At 31.2% G+C, this 20,507-nt stretch overlaps 2 protein-coding genes across 2 annotated transcripts; both read left to right on the top strand.

Moving 5' to 3' along the window:
• Positions 1-1,153: 1,153 nt before the first annotated feature.
• Positions 1,154-6,305, top strand: LOC137815105 (DEAD-box ATP-dependent RNA helicase 18). Its single transcript, XM_068618146.1, has 11 exons — positions 1,154-1,516; positions 1,927-2,163; positions 2,453-2,713; positions 2,954-3,033; positions 3,121-3,226; positions 3,370-3,483; positions 3,598-3,696; positions 3,802-3,891; positions 4,170-4,276; positions 4,360-4,503; positions 5,468-6,305. The coding sequence occupies exons 1-11, from the start codon at positions 1,253-1,255 to the stop codon at positions 5,730-5,732; spliced, it is 1,767 nt and encodes a 588-aa protein (XP_068474247.1). The 5' UTR covers positions 1,154-1,252; the 3' UTR covers positions 5,733-6,305.
• Positions 6,306-8,509: 2,204 nt separating this feature from the next.
• LOC137815101 (cytosolic endo-beta-N-acetylglucosaminidase 1) lies at positions 8,510-16,061 on the top strand. The gene is made up of 11 exons (XM_068618143.1): positions 8,510-9,114; positions 10,142-10,279; positions 10,926-11,035; positions 11,124-11,235; positions 11,327-11,434; positions 12,224-12,336; positions 13,259-13,340; positions 13,853-13,933; positions 14,186-14,235; positions 14,646-14,781; positions 15,079-16,061. The coding sequence occupies exons 1-11, from the start codon at positions 8,584-8,586 to the stop codon at positions 15,817-15,819; spliced, it is 2,202 nt and encodes a 733-aa protein (XP_068474244.1). The 5' UTR covers positions 8,510-8,583; the 3' UTR covers positions 15,820-16,061.
• Positions 16,062-20,507: the final 4,446 nt, after the last annotated feature.

Genomic DNA, 20,507 nt, shown 5'->3' with positions numbered 1-20,507 from the left:
GTCGGTGTCGGATACTCATATCGAACATCTAAACTCGTATGACACTTGTAGAACACGTATTTGTGAAGTGTCCAATTCAAAAAGTATTTGTTGGATTTCTGATAATTCTAGTACTATTCTAACACAATTTTAAAAAGGAAAAATACATTAATTTTCTAAAAACTCAAACTTATTGTATAAATTTTTATTATGATTATAAAAATAATAAACAAATCTTTTTGAACCAGTCATGAAAAACATTTTTCTGCTCCAAAAAATAATCAGGAACGTACTTGGTACTTGTGAACATAAATCTTTATTGTCAATTTATATAATTCATAATTATATAATATATAGATTCGTGTTCCCGTATCATACATTTTAGATATTATACGTATTTGCGTGTCCGTGTATCATACGTTTTAGATATTATACGTATTTTCGTGTATGTGTTCGTATTATATTAGTGTCCCTGTCAGTTTTTGTGCTACATAGGCGGGAACACAGCATTCGCATTTTTTAGTTTTTTTTTTTACTGTTATATATACATGTATTTAAATATAAATTTATGTGTATTTGTATGTATAAGAGATATGTTATTCAGTTTTAAGAGATTTGAGGAAAGAGATAAAAAAAAATTAAAAAACTGCTCTACATTCAAAACTAGTGCTTCTGATAACTATTACCCATCTCTCCACTCTTCTTAAGTTAGAACAAATAAAATAAAATTAAAAAATTCTTTATTTAATAAAAAAGAATATCAGTTTAAAACAGAAAAGTAATCAGTCTCTCAACTCTCATTTGACAACAAAATAAAATGAACGTATCAATTTCTTTCTACTACTCTCGTGTCAATTAAATCAGAACAAATAAAATAAAATTTTAAAATTAAAAAACTGTTTTATTAATTTCTAAAATTATAAAATGTTCAAATAATCAAAATAAATTAATAAAACAAAATATTAAACAAAAATAAAATAAAAAAATAATTTAGAACAGTTAAAATGGAGAATCTCTATATAAATATAAGTATAGATTTATAAACAACAAAATACATAATACTCTGAGAATATAAATGAGAAGAAATTTAAATTTTGCCAATTATGAATTGTTGTAATGATAAGTACAATGATAGAATATAAGATAAAATTTAAAAATAAAAAATAAAAATATTTTTCTACTTTTTTATTTTGATTAACTCCTTAAACCACCCTAGACAAGAAGAGAGGAAGAAGATTGAACAAAGGCAACGAACACACTGCACGGCGCAGCCATGGATTCCGACTTCCCCAACAAAGCGTTGACGAGCACGCGTTTTTCCGACCTGAATCCGCCACTTTCCGACCCCGTTCTCCAAGCCCTATCACAATCTGGCTTCGACTTCTGCACGCCGGTCCAAGCCGCCACCATTCCTCTGCTCTGCAGCTTTAAGGACGTCGCCGTCGACGCCGCTACCGGTTCCGGAAAAACCCTAGCCTTTGTCGTCCCTCTCGTCGAGATTCTGCGCCGGTCCTGCTCTCATCCCAAGTCTCACCAGGTTCCTCTATACTCTTATTTCGTTGAGCAATGTCCACTGCGTCCTATTATTACTTGAGAATATGTGCATCCTTGAATACAGTGTTGTTGGTTTGCATAGGTATGGAGAAATTGTTGTAGAAAATGTTGAATAGGGTACTGGATTTTAGTCACTGGTGTGTTAATTCCATTGAAGGTTTTAACTGGGGTTGCATTAGTGGCTCTATCGTTATCCTTGATGTTATGAGAAATTGCAGACAAATGTGGCCAATGCGGTCGCAAACTCAGGCTCTAAAAACCTTGATGTTGTGGCCGAAACTGGGGACCTTTTTTTAAAACCTTGGTTTCGGTTTATTTTGTTGGGCTTAACTGTAATTATGTTAATAGCAACAAATAATTAAAATCATCATTATTATGTGTGCATTTGTGTAGGTGCTAGGGATAATTATATCCCCTACAAGGGAGCTTTCGACCCAAATATATCATGTGGCACAACCATTCATTTCGACATTGGTAAATGTTAAGTCCATGCTCCTCGTTGGTGGAGCGGAAGTAAAAGCAGACATAAACAAAATAGAGGAGGAAGGAGCAAACATATTGATCGGCACGCCTGGGAGGTTACATGACATAATGAAGCGGATGGATGTCTTGGATTTTAAAAACCTCGAGGTATGTGTTTCACTCTTAATTTTCATGGATATTTGTTTATATACATATCATACAATGTTTTACTGTAGAAAAATGTTATAGATTTCTTTGGTTTTGCTGACAAAATAATATTTAATTGATACTATTCCGATCTTCTATGTATGCATTAGATGAGAACCACTGATTGTTTACTTCATGCTTTAAAGTTATGATATAGCTGATGTTGGAAGATTGACTGAATAGAATGTTTGATTTTATGTCCCACCTTAATTATTTTAACTGGTTGACGTTATTGGGACTGTGCTCACAGATTTTGATTTTGGATGAGGCTGATAGACTCTTAGATATGGGATTCCAGAAGCAGATAACTGCTATTATATCTCAATTGCCTAAGCTTCGTAGAACTGGTCTATTTTCTGCTACTCAAACTGAGGCTATTGAAGAGCTTTCTAAGGCGGGACTGAGGAACCCTGTGAGGGTTGAAGTTCGAGCAGAAACTAAATCAGAAAATGATCCTTCGTCATCAAAACAGCCAGAGTCTTCGAAAACACCTTCAGGACTTCACATTGAGGTAAGGCTTATGTGGTGTGCACTAGTGCTTCTGATTAGATGTAACTTGCTATCCAATGATTTCATTTTCTCACCTTACTAGCGGAATCACTTCAATATTGTCTGGTAATTTAGCAGTGGTTCTCTCTTACATTTTTACTTGAATCCATGGAATAAATTTCATGTACTGCTAATAGATTCCTAACATAGCTTATGTTTATCCTTTGATTATATTCATCCTCTCATCCTTTTGAGTATGCAGTACATGGAATGCGAGGCAGATAAGAAGCCATCACAGCTAATAGATATTCTTATTAAAAACCGCTCAAGAAAAATTATAATGTGAGATAAGTGTTGTTAATTAATGATGTGATTTTTGCAGTAGAAGAGTATTTCATTGTACTCAACATCATTGTGACTCTAATGCAGATATTTCATGACTTGTGCTTGTGTTGATTATTGGGGAGTTGTCCTTCCTGGTCTTTCTCTTTTGAAAGGTTTCTCCTTGATTCCCCTACATGGAAAGATGAAGCAGGTAGAGTTTTAGGTGTTAGCATTTTTCAATTTTGAAACAGAATGTTCTATAAATTGGCATTGTTTTTCTTATTTCCCATTATGTCGTCAGTGTTTTACTGTTTCTTTATATACTTAATATTTTTTATTTATTTTTCCATCTAGTCTGCCAGGGAGAAAGCACTAGCAACATTTACATCCCTTTCAAATGGAATTCTGCTATGTACGGATGTTGCTGCACGTGGACTTGACATACCAGGTGTTGATTGTATAGTGCAGGTATATATGCCTCTGTGACCTTGTGGATGATACTGTCTATTGACTATATGCGTCTGTCTGTTTCATCTTCTTTAGTTCTCTCTTTCTCTTGGTTGCTAAAGTTTTCTTGTGCAGTATGATCCCCCTCAAGATCCAAATGTTTTTGTACATAGAGTTGGTCGAACTGCTCGGCTGGGAAAACAGGGTCATGCTGTTGTCTTCTTATTACCAAAGGTTTGGTCACAAGTATATTCATGTTTCAATGCTTTTGATAATCTATGCAGGATTCTTCAAAATTGTCCTTTTGTAATGTAATCTATATTCTATACAAATGTGTAGGAGGAATCTTATGTAGAATTCTTGCGTATAAGAAGAATTCCTCTCCAAGAGAGAATATGTTCTGATGGTGCATTCGATGTTATTCCTGAGGTTTGCCCTAGGCCTTTATCATCTTAATTTTTTGTTTTTCCACAATATTAATAGATTAAACAAATTAGTTAGTGGAAATAAAATTCCCTTGTACAACACCATACCAAAACCGATGCTACCTAGGCTGATGCTGATTTTCCCCATTCACTTGTAAAAGTTTTGTTTGGATTGATTGTTTTGGTAAACATGGTTACCAGTCCAATATTTATCAAATTGCAAATTATACATGAAAAAATAACGCTTTCCAATAAAACCACTATTAATCAAACTTTCTTCAGATTCGTTCTGCTGCCAAAAAAGATCGCGATATCATGGAGAAAGGAATTAAGGCTTTTGTCTCTTACATCCGTGCTTATAAAGAGCATCACTGCTCCTATATTTTAAGGTGAGTAACATTAATTTATAATGTTACTTTCACTTTATAGTGAAACATCATCATTATCAAACTAATTATTCTCACTCTTACAGGTGGAAAGAACTTGAAATTGGCAAATTGGCCATGGGACATGGCTTATTACAACTTCCTTCAATGCCAGAGGTAAAACATCATTCACTTTCCACTGACGGATTTGAACCAGTTGAAGATGTCAATTTCCAGGACATTAAGTACAGGTAAAAACATTTTCATAATTCATGCATGACTTTTCTAGTTCTAGGATAAAAGCATTGTCAAGAACCATTTCTCTCCAAAAAAGCACATTAAGTACAGGTAAAAACATTTTCATAATTCATGCATAACTTTTCTAGTTCTAGGATAAAAGCATTGTCAAGAACCATTTCTCTCCAAAAAAGCGTCAACTGCTAGGTGAAAGCTTATGAATGGCTTAATCATGTCTAACATGCCACGTAAACCTTTTGGGCTTCAAGCAAAAGGCCAGACCACTTGTCCTTGTGCTGAAATTATCATTTTTATTTTGACGAATGGAGATAGCATGTGTCAAACTCTCTTTCCTGGACTCTTGGTCAAGAGTCTCTCAAATACCATGTCAAGAGCCTCTGTTCCCAAAAAGATCATGTTGATAGGTTCAGACTCATGAATGGTTTTATATCTAATAAGAATCGATTGTACCAATGCTATTATAGGGAATGAAAACCATATATAGATCTTACTTTATTGTAATACTTTTATATTGTGGCAATTGAATGAGTATCTCAATGTGGTTTATATTATTTGGAGCTTTCTAATGTGGAAGACTGAAGTTGGAACAGTATAAAATTTCAATAGTTTGGTCTTGAGAGTAATCACATGTTTTATAAAATTATAATAAACTTGATTGTATGATTATAGTTCAATGTTTTGCATTATAATTCGAATTGAGCCTGAGCTTTGTTTTTCTTTAAGCTTCTTCCTAATTTTTATTTGAATTATTTAGTGGAAATTGATAACTCATTTTAATATACTTTTGAAGACGAGAGGGGTCTGAACCCATTCTTTTATTTACTTATTTTCATGTTCATCTATACCAAGGGATTATCCAGTTCCCCTTTTATGATGATAGAATGCTTCCAATTAATCTTTTGTCATGTAAGATTTACAACTTACTTTAATACGTATGGCTTAACTTGAATAATATAGGGATAAATCACGGGAGAAACAAAGGAAGAAGAACCTGCTAGCAAAGAAAGAAGCCAAAGAGAAAGAGCCGAAACCTAAAAAACCGAAGAAAACTCCAGATGCTGCTGTCATGCGGAAGAAAACAGCTCGACAGAGACGTGCTCGGCAGACAATAGAAGACGAGGAGGAGTTGATGCAAGAATACCGATTGTTGAAGAAATTGAAGAAAGGGACCATAGACGAGAATGAATATGCCAAGTTGACAGGCACTGAGGAATTACTTTGAAAGTAAAGTGTGCATGCCTGATTGTGCTGTTCTGGGTATGGTATCATGGTTGGTGTTGTAAAGGTAATTCATTCAGTAAGGAATGGCAATTCCAATCACCACAATTTTGATTAGTAAATTACGACATCCTTGCCTTGTTGTTCTGTCGGCATCCTTTGAAAAATCTAAAAACAAATACATCTTTCACTAGAAATGGAGTTTGAAGAGTTCAGAGGATCGAATTCCATTTGGTTGTTGTTGCTACAGCCATGAATGAAGCCTTCGACAGTGAACTGAAATGCATTTACAGATTATCATACATGGAAAACGGTGACAGTGCAGAGATTTGTGGCGAGGTACCATATCATGGATGAGAGGGCCTTTTATCTGAATTAAGGTTATGAAAAGCATGAAGATTAATATTATACAAAATCGTTTGCCCTAATTAGTCTTTAGTATTTACATACATATTGATCATGTTTTAGGTCTTTGTAACATTCATCATGAACATCTTTTGGGAGAAATAAAAGTAGAATTAGTTTCTTAGCAAACTGAAATAACTAATTTATATTTATATGATTTCTCTTATCTTTTTATTTTTGTAAGGCCATGCCTGATCCGATTATTGGTAATTTATGGTTGTTACGAATCTAGTGTAATCTTATAATACAAATTATGAGATTTTAATCAATTAGTTTTAATCATTTATAATACAAACTATGAGATTTTAATCAATTAGTTTTAATCATTTAATTAAGACTGAATTATGACTAGTATATATTAGTAAATTATGACTATAAATGAAGAAGTTAGGATTTGGTCCATATATATGTAATACTCTACGGGAAGAATAGTCTACTAATATATACTAGTAAAGAATAATCTACTAATATATACTAGTAAAGGAAGAATAATCTAATACATACTAATAAAGGAAGAATAATCTAATACATATATAATGTAACACTCTAAGAATAATTTACTAATATATACTAGGAAGAATAATCTAATACAAACTAGTAAATGGTACAATTATTTTGTACCATTTCGAATGTATTTCGAATGTTTTAGGTTAGAAGTTATTTATACTCTTGTTTGGAAAATTTTTAATTTGATTACAAGTTAACTTTAATTTATAAAAAAGTTAAATTCATTTATTTCTGGTTTGTCTTTGCCGACATGAAGAATTTGAAGCAAGAGTACAAAGCACTAAGGAGGTGAAGTCAGCAAAGATAAGAGGCAAGTTTTCAAATGACGAAGTCACCGACTGATCAAGATTCAAAACTTCAAAGTAACATCATAAATATCTCTCTACACCGATAAAAAACAGAGCACAAAATTCTTTCCCATTGAACTTTTTTGCCCGTCTAAATCACGTTGATGATAATCAAAGTAAAGCACCAGGGTCGTGACCCCACCAAGATTTATAGCACCATCGTCTTCCCTAACATGAAATTACTAGGAAACTTCTGAATTGAATTACACTTAATGTTCTCCACTAATGTGCGTAAAGTGAATCATCTTAATTTTGCTTTACATTTCCCCATTTGATATCAAAATTCGGAATTCAAAAAACACTTTTTTTCAAGTAGCCTTGCTAAAAAATATCTTCATAGCGAGTTACATGCACACACTCACATTTCACTATTTAACTAATGATAAGGCATTGATGATTTCGACAGAATTTGGTGCACATGCGAGGTTCTCGCAGTCGCACGTTGCATGATATTATATAACTTTTTTGCATTACAGAGTACTGAAGTTCACGTGAACTATATTTTCTTTACAATAAAAAAAGGATTTTGATGTCTGTAAATTAATTTTTATTTCAAATTCATAATTACAGACAAAATTTGCAATATTAACCAATCTGAAGAAAAATTACTTTCATTGAGGCCCTTTGACTCTAGTTAAACTGTGGCAATCTAAAAGATTGATTAGGAGAATAAATCGTGAACAAAAGAGCAAAAGAAAATGTGAGAGAGGAATAAAACAAATTGAAGCAATGGCTGGAAGCAAATATTTTTCTATTATCCATTCTGAAAACGTGGATTAAAAACAAATAAGTTCCATGAAATTAAGATTACTCAAAATGTAAAGTGAAAGCAAGTTAATAATTGCATAATAAAAAATGAGAGCAATTTCAGCACTTCGAAATTAAAATGAAGCAAACAAATGAAATGTAAAGAATGGTGCATGTGGTGAATTTAAATACTATAACAATAACTTGGACAACGAATTAAAGTGAGAAGAAGTAAACAACTTTAAATGTAAAATGCTAGGAAATTATAGTGCTGAAAAGTAAAAACCTATATTCCAGATTATTTTTTGGAGCGGAAATATGCTTTTAATGACTGATTAACAATGATTTGTTTCTTAGTTTTATAATATAATAACAATTTATACAATAAAATTTAAATTTTGATAAAATTAATATATTTTTCCTTTTTAAAATTGTGTTAGAATCGTATTAAAATTGTCAAAAATCTAACAAATACTTTTTGAATTGGACACTTCACGGGAGTGTCAGTGTCCGACACGAGTATCGAACACCAACACGCTATTTAAAAGAAGTATCCGAACTTCATATAATTTTTCCATTACAAAAATTGTGTTCCATTATAAAAAGTATTTTAATAAATTAAGAAAAGAATATATTTAAATTATCATTAATCTCAAATTTAAATTATCATTAATCTCAAATTTATTGTATGTAAGTATATTGATGATACCACAAAAGACTATATTTGTTTTCTTTCTCCAATCAAATATTATTTTCTTTCTCCAATAATCAAAGAGATAAACGTGAAGTGAATGGTTGAGTTTAAGAAGCATTATTTATTTTGCCTAGGAAAAAGTGAAGTGAAGGTGAATGCTTAAGCTTGGTTTTAATGGTGGGATGATTCATCAGCTTCTGGTTGTCTATATAAACCGCCAATTCTTGATCAAAGTTCGACACATCCTACGCTCCTTTGTTGCAGCAGTTCAGACATCCTACGATTTCGTCTCCATGGCCAATCCCAAATCCGAGTCAGTGTCGGAACCCTCAGTTTCAGAACCTCCACGGACGCAACCCTCTGTGCCCATTTCCTACCCAATAAAAACCCTCGAGGAGTTGGAGTCTCGCTCCTATTTCGACTCCTTTCACTACCCTTTCAACAGGGCCTCGGTTCCCATTCTCAATGGAGATTCTTCTTCATTGCCCCAGAGACGCAGATTGCTTGTGTGCCATGACATGGCTGGAGGCTACTTGGATGACAAGTGGATTCAAGGTGGCACAAACCCCGACGCTTATGCCATTTGGCATTGGCACTTGATCGATGTCTTTGTCTACTTTTCACACAGTCTCGTTACTCTTCCTCCTCCCTCCTGGACTAACACTGCTCATCGCCACGGTGTTAAGGTACTTTCTCTGACACCTTTCTGGCTTTGCCTGAACACAAGTGTTACATATTTTATGTTTGTGTGGCCTTAGAATTTGCCTTATACGACCCAAGTAGCCAGATAGGTCCAAAACTATCACTGATCACTAAAAATAGGTTCTTACACTGTCTTAGAATTTGGGATTACGTTTAACTCAATTCATGGTACTACCCAATAACATGTGCTCTTATAGCTACATCCATAGTCACTATACGGCTTTGATGTTATCTTTTAGTTATTGGGTTTATGTCTAATTCAATAGTGAACGGTGTACTAATTTATATATTATAGCATGAACTTATTTTTAGTCGAAGTGGCATCGCCAACACTATCTTTGAATTTTGCCTTTGATGAACAAAAATGATAACGTTTTTAAGTTTGTTACAACTCTTGGAATTTGGATTTGGGTCTAACTCTTCATGATATGAACTGATAATGAATGACATAATAGATCTAACAACCATAACTACGATAAGATCTAATACAATATTAGAAAATGAGTTTCTATAGTGAATGACCTAATAGGTCTAACAACAATCGCTAGGTAGTTATAATAGCTATATTGGAATTTGAATTTCAATAATAGATGACCTAATAGGTCTACAAAAGTCACTAGAAAGTTCTAATACCATATTAAAATTTGAATTTAAATTTAACTCAACCCTAAAATCTGGTAGCTCATGAAATGAGTGTTAACCCCACCTATGTTTCCACTCAACTTGGGATTTCTTTCAGTGGTTATATAAAAGTATGATCAATAATATAACCTCACATATAGATTTTAAAGTTTTGAAAGACTGTTTCCTCCATTTATTTGCTTATATGGATGGCTTTTTAGTTTGAATCATTTGATAACTTTAAACTTCTTTTCTGGTTCTTTAATTGGAGCTTAGATTTGTGGCATTTTGAGTTTCTTGCTTGCTTGGAGATGTTTTTGACATTATTTCTTATGCTTTAATTAGAAAATAGATTATTCTTTGGCTGTACTTGTTGCTTAAATATTTCAGGTGTTGGGGACTTTCATTAGTGAATGGGATGAGGGAAGGGCTGTCTGTGATACACTGCTTTCAACGAAGGAAACTGCACATATGTATGCAGAACGTCTTGCAGAGCTTGCCGCTGATTTAGGTTTTGATGGGTGGCTAGTAAGTAATTCATTAATCACTTTGTGCTTATTAGTTTTATATTCATGTCAAATACTCTATTTGAATTTTGTATAATTTAATTAAATTGATATTTGATTTCCATTCACTTCCTTTTGTGAGTGATAAGTGAACTGTTGACCTGCACTACCAGTGCATCAGATGCTCCAAATGCATGTACATTCGAAATTTTATAGACCAGAATGATTTAGTTCAGGCTCTTATGTTGAAGGTGCAAGGTATTTCATGTAAATATTGCTCTGATTGGTGTAGGAATAATTCTCCAAGAAAATAACGGTGGATAGTAATATGTAGAGATTTTTCTTGAACAACTGTGGTTTTTTTAAAACTCAAGTTTGTTACATCTACAGTTTTTAGAAGAGAAATGTAACATTGGAAGTATTATTAGCAGCCTCGTAACAAATACAAATTTAGACATTTACTGAATATTCTCAATGAATTGACATTAAGAAGTAAATCATATTTAGATGGTTTATGCATATTTATACTAAAAACCAAAACCAATATGTAGCTATTTTTCTCATGCTTTACAGCCTTGTATTTCTCATATTCTTGACAATTATTCATACTAAGCCTTGTATTTCTCATATTCTTGACAATTATTCATACTAGGAGCATTTAAATGCAGATAAATATGGAAGTGAATTTGGATCAAGGTCAAATTCCTAATTTGAAAGAGTTTGTAGACCATTTATCACTAACAATGCATTCTTCTGTGCCTGGATCGTTAGTACTATGGTAAGTATTAGTAGATAAGTCAGCAAATTTTTTTATTGCAGTTGGTTGTGCCAAATGTTTACTTTGATGTGTTTTCTTGGTTCTGTAGGTATGACAGTGTTACAGTTGATGGTAAATTGAATTGGCAAGATCAACTAAATGAACAAAATAAGCCGTTCTTTGATATATGTGATGGAATATTCGTGAACTATACATGGAAGGTATTGTTTATCTTCCCCTGGCATGCTGGTGCAACACTAATGTTCGATCAATCATCATTTCCCTTAGTTAATTGTAATGTTTACCACGTAGGAAGACTATCCAAGGCTCTCTGCTGCTGTTGCCAGTGAGCGGAAGTTTGATGTGTACATGGGAATCGATGTATTTGGAAGGAACACATATGGTGGTGGACAGTGGAATGTAAGTGGTTTGTGATATACAGTCTGCTCTCCCAAATTTGAACCTCTTTGGGAATAAATTTTGAATTGTCCTGAGGGGAACTTATCTCAGAAACTGAGCTGAGCATGCTAATTTGACCTTTAATGGATATCATAGGTGATCTGCATGCTTTATTTCACTTTAAGCTTAGTACACGGTCTTTCTCCAGTGTTTCACTTTTTATTAGACCTGTCTTCAAATAAGTAAAAGAAAAACTCTTGCAAACAACAGCAACAACAAAAAAAAAACTATTCATTTCAACAAATTAATTACTTCTCATTTTGGTTGCTAGACTATGAAATACATCATGTTCTTCAAATTCAATCTCATTGCAAGGATTAAATATGGTTTTGCACAATATTCTAGACATTTCAACCATCGGAATGCTTTGGTTTCATTTTGGTTATTGCAGAACATATAGCAGATGCACTTTAATCATAAAGTAATAACTGCCTTCAAAGAAGCTTCTTATTACATGCAGAACCCCTTCCTTTGCTGAAGCAACCAATTTTCCTTTTAATAGATATTATTTACTACAAAGATAACTATGACATGTTTTTGTTTTCATACTGCATTGTATTTGAAATCTGTTTATGAAAAAAATTGCTGTTGAATTTTTTGTGGGACAAACTTTACAAATTGAGCTGCCAAATAAGCTTGGACAAGCGAAATATGTGACTGGTAAAGTGAATATGATATCTGTCTTCCCTTTTCTTGGTAATAATCTCTATTTTGCTTCTGGTTCTTTCTTTATTCTCATGGATATCTCAGGTAAATGTTGCTCTTGATTTACTAAGAAAGAATGATGTCTCTGCTGCAATATTTGCTCCTGGATGGGTCTATGAGACAAAGCAAGCACCAGATTTTGAAACTGCTCAGAATAGGTAATTTAGGTACCTGTTTTGCAATGCCCAAAAAATTATTGCACTTTTTCTTTACAAGGTTAACTGAGTCAATAATTTTGAGAAAAAAAATCTAGTGGTAGAAGTGACCAACATTGTATATACAGAAAGAACATGAAGCAGAGCATGCCACAAAATCTGGAGACGCAATAAAAAATAATGATGAATTCAATCCATCTCTACAATTCTAAATATCTATAAGGATCTTTTTGAAATGTAAGAATATAAATTATGGTTGCTCCAGAAATTGCACTTCAAAGGTTTTGATTTCATTCTGATGGCATCTGCAAGCTTAAAATTTTATGTACTAAATTCAGACAAAACCTGTCCTTTGGCTGTTCTATTCTCTTTGTGATTAATAACATAATATATATGGATGATCTACCTGATTTTCTTTGCTAAAATTTATCGTATAGCCTTGTATTTATAACACTCTAGATTATATTTCTTCCCGATCACTCTCAGAAAGTAAATATAAAATTTGTTATGTTTTGTTAATTTAAGAATTCAAGATTTTGCACAATATGTTTCTTGTCATTTGAAACGACCATAAACTATATTTTGAGTAACTTCGGTTTCAAGTTTGTTAGTTCATTGATTCCCCCGAGATAACCTTATTTTTATAAAATTGGTACTTCTTGGAGTCTGATCATTTTTCTCTTTGAACTTCATGAAGTCACGTATTACAAAATTCACGAAAGCAGAAATATTTTAGAAACAAGTTTTATACTATAATTCTTATTGCCTCGTAAATTCTAAAATATTCCATGCATTTTTACATGGGGTTTGGTGGTGGGTGCAAATTACATGGTCAAACTTTCTTTTTGTATTAATGATGGAGATCAAATCAAACCTTAATTTCTTACTCAGATACCAGCATTATTGCCCTGCTCTGTTATTGCAGTTGGTGGGGTCTTGTGGAAAAGTCATGGGGAGTACTGCGAAATTTTCCTGGACAATTACCATTCTACACTAATTTTGATCAGGTTAACAATTGCAATTCTTGTCCCCTTTGTATTCTTTTATCCTTGTCTAAGGAAATATTCTTTTGTCTTTGTGCATTTGGAATCTGCTTTTTCCAGTACATTCTGATTAAAACTTTGAAGATATTTTTTGCACATTTCATGCAACAAGATTTATTTTTAATTTAATTTCAGTGAAACAGATTCTAAGACTAATTTGTGAATCGCAAGAGGCTGATGGTGGGTAGACTTTATTTATTTTTCCTTAAAGACACTTTAGCTCAGTGCAGATCAAACTGGCAAGGAAGAGGTGAACTGGTGAACAACCCAAAATCTAGCATGGAACCTCCATTAAATATTTTTCTGCAGGTTATCTTAAAAGCCTAAACAAGACCTCAGCAATCTTCCAAAATAAATAAATAAATAACCTTATCAATTTTCTTTAGCTCTTACTTTAGATCAAATAGTTGTTTAACCTTGTATTTCAAATGTTGGCATTCTATCTCTAAAATGTATAATATCTTTGTTACTTTCAGGGGCGTGGTTACCATATTTCAGTTGATGGTGACAATGTATCAGATACTGCTTGGTGCAACATTTCTAGCCAAGGTTTCCAGGTATGAGTCTGTCGGGTGATCATTCTTATTGTTGGCTCAACTATTAACTGTATGGATCGTTGATTTGATGACCTATAAAAGATTAGATGCCCCTTTTTGAATTTTTATTGTCATTGACTCATTTCTAATATTGGGGGCTAATTTTAAATTTCATCGATATATTAACTGGAAACAAAGTTTAGTTTAACATTTTGAATTTGTGATACTTGGTTGAAGAGCTTTTTGGAATCTAACTCAAATATTTGTGTGCAGCCACAAATTAAGCTTGTCGATCCTGCAAATTCAATTCAAGTTTCTGTAGAGTAAGTGATGGTACTTATCTAGCATATTAATATGTTCCTGTAACTGGGAACTGTAACAGAATATTACATCTTTCAAAGTAAATATTCTATAACAACGGATGGCTCAACTGAACAATTTGTGTGTGAAAGTGCGGGTAAAGAAAATTCATCGTAAGAATAATTTTACTTATTGAATCAGAAGATTTCTCGTAGTTAGAAATGTGATTTATTACTAATCTTTAATTATTTTGACTTCCCTTGAAACTTCTTTATCAATAAAGTGTGAAAACCTAAAGTCATTTTGTCAGTTTAGTTTTACTCTTCTATGTTATACTGAAACCTTACATAATGTTGAACGTCTTTCTTTGCTATTCTTCCATTTAGTTCTAGTTCTGACATGATCTGATGTATGACTTGCCGTCAAATTACAGCTTGAAGGAAGCATCATATAGTGGAGGGGGAAACATTACATTCAAAGGATCCCTCGAAGACAAAACTTACTTTGAGAGCAAAATCTTTCAAGGAGGGTTTCTTTTGAGCGAGTTGCCTGTTCACTTTATGTATACTGTAAGTTTTGACTTCTTTATCATTATTGCTAAACAAACTGCACTTCAATCTGTTTTAAAGAATGCCATCATACTCATAACCTGGAATAACCACCAATGTATCAGTTTGATTCAATTCTTAGTGCAAATCATTGTCTTCCTTTGTGAACTAAACCTGGTTATAAATTTGAGGCAAGGAGAATTAGAGTATGTTATCTTGACAAGTGGTTAAATGTACAGTCAAATTGACTGGAATGATATGTATGTACTATCCTATCTGAATGCTCTTTTTCACACATGAATTTAATGACTAATGCAGGTGAAATCAGATGGCAATTCTTCATTGGGACTTAAGCTCCAGTTCACCTCCACTGGCGGTGACAGAAGAGCATCTGTGCTTCTGGCATCCCGGGCAGTGAATCACTTTTCAAACAAGTTCAGCAAAGTGATCATGACTCGTGAACGTAAGGGACTTTCCTCTGGATGGGTTATAAATGAAGGTGTAATTGCAATGAATGGATACACTTTAACAGAAATCGATGCAGTGTGCTATAGATCAGATTCTTCAGTCAATGAAATAAGATGGCAACACAGATCAAATGACAATGATGGAACTTTGGCTTCCCCATCCGATTATTTTGCAGTTCTTGGACATATCACAATCAAGACTTCGGGCTATAGGTCAGATTTTCCTGTGTCTTCTTCCTGGCTATTTGATGGCACTTGCATAAAATGGACATCAGACCCCCAGGGTTCAAAGACCCTTGATGTTAAAATTTCTTGGAAGTTAAAAAATGAGAATAACTATCAATTTCTAAAGTTCAACGTTTACTTGGTAAAATTATCAAAACAAGCAGGTGGCAATCCAGGTACAGCATCAGAGGATGATGTAAAAGAGTACCTTGGAGTAGCACATGTAAGCTCTTTCTATGTTTCTGACCTCAAAGTTCCTTCAGACACTTCTACTCTCAAATTTATAATACAAGTCTGTGGTATAGATGGGACAATTCAGGAATTAGACGAGTCTCCATATTATGAATTGGAGGTTGAAGGTCCTTAAATTGTCATTAAAATGTAACACTATTTCTCCAAAGGAAGCCTAAATTGTCATTAGAATGTCATGTTGTGACACTATTTCCTCAATAAAGGAAGACACAAAGTTGTCATTAGAATGTATCACTGTAAAATTATTCTCCAATAAGGAAAGATCCAAAATTGTCATTCAAATGTTACATTAGAATTGAACATTTCAATTAAAACTTCTGTATAAAGATGTTTTACCTAGTAAACCCTTCCTTCTTAGATTCATGCTCAACATACAAGTAACATGACCAAAATAGAAGCTTAATTTACATGGATGAAACTATTTCGAGTAACTTTTGGACATCCTTGTACCAATGTAAAGTTAAATGTTTTACTTTTTTATAGTATAAAAAAATATTATCCTCTTATTGTCTATTTGTATGTGTATCAAAGTTAAAAATTTAATTTCAGAGCCACTTCCTACTAGTTGTTCAGATATAAGGTTTGGTCTTGGTTTTTTTTTCTTTCAAAAGTGCTTTTAAATTTAAAAACTTGCTTATAATTTTTATAATAATTAGATAAGTTTCAAATATTATATTAAAAATTAGTGTTTATTCATAAGTTAAAAATATTCATTTCAAACAATGTATGATCAAAACTATTTCTCACCAATAATTGGAGATATTTTCTTGAGGTGTAAAGTTTAAATTACTTATTTGTTTGTTCATATTGAATGAATTATCACTGGTTGTTCAATGAGATGATTATCCATATGCATAGCCATAATTGAACACTGCAACATTATCTGGTAGGTACGTTAAAATGTTTCAGTTCTTTTAACAAAACAGCTTTGACTTATTCACATGGTGATGTGGAAAATTTAGTATCGATAATTGCATAGTCAAGTTCATTTTTTATCACTAAATAAATCAACTTTATGTATATTATTCTTTTCAGTGAAAAAAAAATATATTAAATATTTTAAAAAATGAATACAGTTGTAAGTTTTCTTTCATTTAGAATATCATGTTCTACAACTTTTAATTCGTAATTTTTTTTAAAGATTTTTATAGAATTAAAATAATAAAGTCAATATAAACACTTAATTCATTGTTGTAGGAATCGAAGTTTATGTTTATAATTATAAGAGAATCAGCATTTAAAGTAAAGAATCGTAGGCAAAAAACATAATATATTTTTTTGTCATTTTATAATTTTATGATAAAAAAAACTTTTAAATCTGTAAAAGAGAAAATTAAAGAGAAATATGAGCGAAATATGAAAAAAATTATTAAAAACTAAGCCAATAAACTTAATTGCAAAGTATTGGAAAATGTAGATAAAGTAAACAATGTAAATAAACTTAAATCGATGTAAAGAAATTAAAAGGAAATATAAAGAAATACAAAAATGTAAATAGTCAAAGCAATAAAATGTCTCAATAGTAAGTAAAGATAAATTAGCGAAAATATAAATTAAGATAAATGTAAAGAAATCAAATATAAAGCAAAGCAGAAAAATATAAAGAATTAAAAATGATGATATCATTTAAATATAAGTAAAATATATAAAGAAACATATGAAGACAAACATTAAAATAACATGTACATAATTTCTATTTACATATTGGTATCTTGGTAAACTGAGTATGGTTCAAACTCTTAACAAGTATAAATAATAATCTACCTTTTAAATTAGATACAAAAATAAAGATAAGTATCTACATTTCACCATTGTTTTTTATTTGTTTCTTTTTCATTGTTTATTTTGTTTATAATTTACTTTAATATTTAAATGATTTTTATTTGGTGTATTTTTTTTTAAAATGTATGTAATTAGATTGCCTGAAATTCAACAGGTTGCAGAGTTAATTTTGTTGTGATATATGTTAATTTGTTTGGTTTGGAAGTATTATCCTATTCCTCGAGCCCTCAAAAGGAAAACCGGGTTCCCACAATCACTTTCTTTGTCTACACAAAATTACAGAATTTCAGATTCATAAACAACAGAGACAGGGACATGGGTTTGTCTTGTTATGTATTTTAACTTATTATCAAAATCAATGCTCTCTTCATTTTCCATCTTTTGACTTACCACAACCTTCTCTCTCCCACTCAACTCTCTATTTGCAAAATGTTCTCATTTATGCTTTCTAGGTTATCAAAATTTACTTCTAAATTTTCAACTATTGTTTTATACCTATTTCATTCACACCTACTTTATACAATTATTATAAATGACAAGGAAATTATAGCGAAGGTCATATTAATAAGAAGTGATAACTATAACTAAAAGATTAACTATTTTTTAGTTTTTGTTTTATCTTTAAAGGTAGACAAATAAAAAAAAATAAGAGAATGTCATTATTTTCAGAAATTAAAAGTTTTATCATTGTTAAACTAAAGATCTCTTTGTTTACCGTGCAAACAACAGCGTGATTTTATATATGACAATATATAAAAGAAATTACATTTATATCTGTTGAGATTATATGAAATGAAACACATTAAATAAAATAAACTCTAATATTATAGGAATCTGTCCCAATTTTAATAAATAATATTTAATTTTTTAAATTGGATATATGAACGATGATGAGTATGTATATATGTATTTTGTTTCCGTCAAAATACCTATTTCAATTTGTATATTCGTCTTCGTTTTAAATTATTAAAATATCTTTAATTTATTACGTATTCCTTGTGTTAATTTTTCTTTAATACTTAGTTTCATAACTTATTTAGGTCATATATTTGGTAGTTTTTTTTTATATAAGTATTTTACTTTTATCCATTTGTTATTTGATACTAATCATAATTTCTTACATTGGATGAAAGAAGATGATTATCCTTTTGACATTGGATACTTGATATATGTCTTAAAAAAATGCATAATCATATCATATCTCATTTGTTGTGATTTTTATGTCTTAAAAAAATGCATAATCGATTTTGCAACATCTGTACGGTATGGTACATCGATTTTGTGGTTATTTGGTGATCCTGGATCGTTTTTCAAATGTTTATAATCCACACAAGCATGCGGGGTGTAGTAAAAATACAAGGATAATCATGTAAAATACTACAATTTTACGTGATTTTCTTCACAAATCTTTACTATCTTACAAGGATTGTGCTTTAAAATTTTCCGCATCTCCACATCTCCAAATTAATGCAAATAAATTGATGCAAACGTGAGGGATTAGCAAAAATCCATCCAAATAAATAGTATTTACCCGAATCCAAACAAATTCTAAATATATAGTTATAAACTTTTTTACTAACACAAATTTATCTTTCATAATCATATTACAAATTACACATACATATGCACTTCTACTTATGCATGTAAACAACACAAAGATACCTTGATTAGACTTGACCTACTCTTTTATAGTCTTTAAGACTAGGTCACATTTAGAAAATGATAAATATATATATCACAATCTTAGAGAAAAGATAAAGAAAATAAATTTTATAAATGATAATTTTTTTAAGTAAATGAATAATAGATAAATTTATAATTATATATATATATATATATTCTTAACTTCAAAAATAATAAAATATTTATTTTTTATTTATTTTAAACTTTCTCATTTATATTTACAAATTACCATATTTATCTCCCTATGTTTTTAATAAGGTAACACTCATCTACCATACTTAATTTTTAAAATGCATTTTTAATTTATTTGTTTATAAAAATATTTAATTTTCATATTTTAACATTTTTAATTTTTTAAAGTTGTAGTTAATATCATATTGTTTAAATAAAATAAGAAAAGTGAGTATCATTATATTAAATATATAAGAGAAGTATATATTTATTAAATTTAGAAAAGATGTGAATATTATTTTACTTAAAAAAAAGTTTTATAGTAAATTAGATGAAATATAATGTTCGAGATCTCACAAATAAGTGCAAACCTAATCTTACAAGTCATTTCTATAAGGTTGGATTAGGTTTAACGTTCACTTTTTACTATGATATCATAGCAATTTAAAATCTATCATAACGAAAATTTGTTGAACTTATCACGTCACTTGCTATCGAATCACCCATAAATATATAGTCTCATACACGAATTGATAGGTCACTCGCTATCAGACCACTCATAAATATATAGTCTCATATACAAATATTGACAGGTCTCAATGAGAAAATGTGTTTGAAGTCTATATAGAGAATAACTTTTTTTTCTACTAACATATTAAGCTCTAATAGTATCTTTCAAATATGCGTTCATGATTCGGGTTTTGAGAATGAAAAAGATTTTTCATACAATCGTTTATATTTTCAAAAAAAAATTCCAAACATAATCATATTCATCATGTGCTTAAAAATACATTATTCTGACTAAATAACTTTTTATAATAAAAAAAACTCCCTCGTAAGTTTTTAATAATAAAATCTACCTTAAAATAAATGGATTTAAACAATTTCAAGGTAATGCATGGACCATGTACATGCAAAAGTTTTCAAATCAAGTTCGATTATAAAAAACAAAGAGGAAAAGGTAAAAAGTTGAAAAGTAGATACAATTTAGAATCACATGGAACTTTTGGAGGGACCCTTCAAAAGAAGGTTCTTCATTGATTACTTTAGAATATAGGATGAGTAGTATACAAGACAAGAACTGGTAGCGATAAATGGATGAAAAATCATGTTTGACCACAAAATGTTTCACGTTAAACAAAGCTGATGAGGAATCTTTCAAGTTTT

This window comes from Phaseolus vulgaris, chromosome 1 (genome assembly GCF_000499845.2).
Source record: "Phaseolus vulgaris cultivar G19833 chromosome 1, P. vulgaris v2.0, whole genome shotgun sequence".
Classification (NCBI taxonomy): Eukaryota; Viridiplantae; Streptophyta; class Magnoliopsida; order Fabales; family Fabaceae; genus Phaseolus; species Phaseolus vulgaris.
Note: the sequence above shows the minus strand (reverse complement) of the source record. Positions and strands in the feature narration are given on the sequence as shown.

Bases quoted from the DNA above. Each gene is read 5' to 3' on its own strand.
- LOC137815101 (XM_068618143.1), top strand. From the start codon at position 8,584: ATGCTTAAGCTTGGTTTTAATGGTGGGATGATTCATCAGCTTCTGGTT. The intron at 11,036-11,123 runs GTAAGTATTAGT...TTGGTTCTGTAG, and splicing joins CCTGGATCGTTAGTACTATG to GTATGACAGTGTTACAGTTG. The intron at 11,236-11,326 runs GTATTGTTTATC...TTTACCACGTAG, and splicing joins TCGTGAACTATACATGGAAG to GAAGACTATCCAAGGCTCTC.
- LOC137815105 (XM_068618146.1), top strand. From the start codon at position 1,253: ATGGATTCCGACTTCCCCAACAAAGCGTTGACGAGCACGCGTTTTTCC. The intron at 1,517-1,926 runs GTTCCTCTATAC...GCATTTGTGTAG, and splicing joins CTCATCCCAAGTCTCACCAG to GTGCTAGGGATAATTATATC. The intron at 3,227-3,369 runs GTAGAGTTTTAG...TTTTCCATCTAG, and splicing joins TACATGGAAAGATGAAGCAG to TCTGCCAGGGAGAAAGCACT.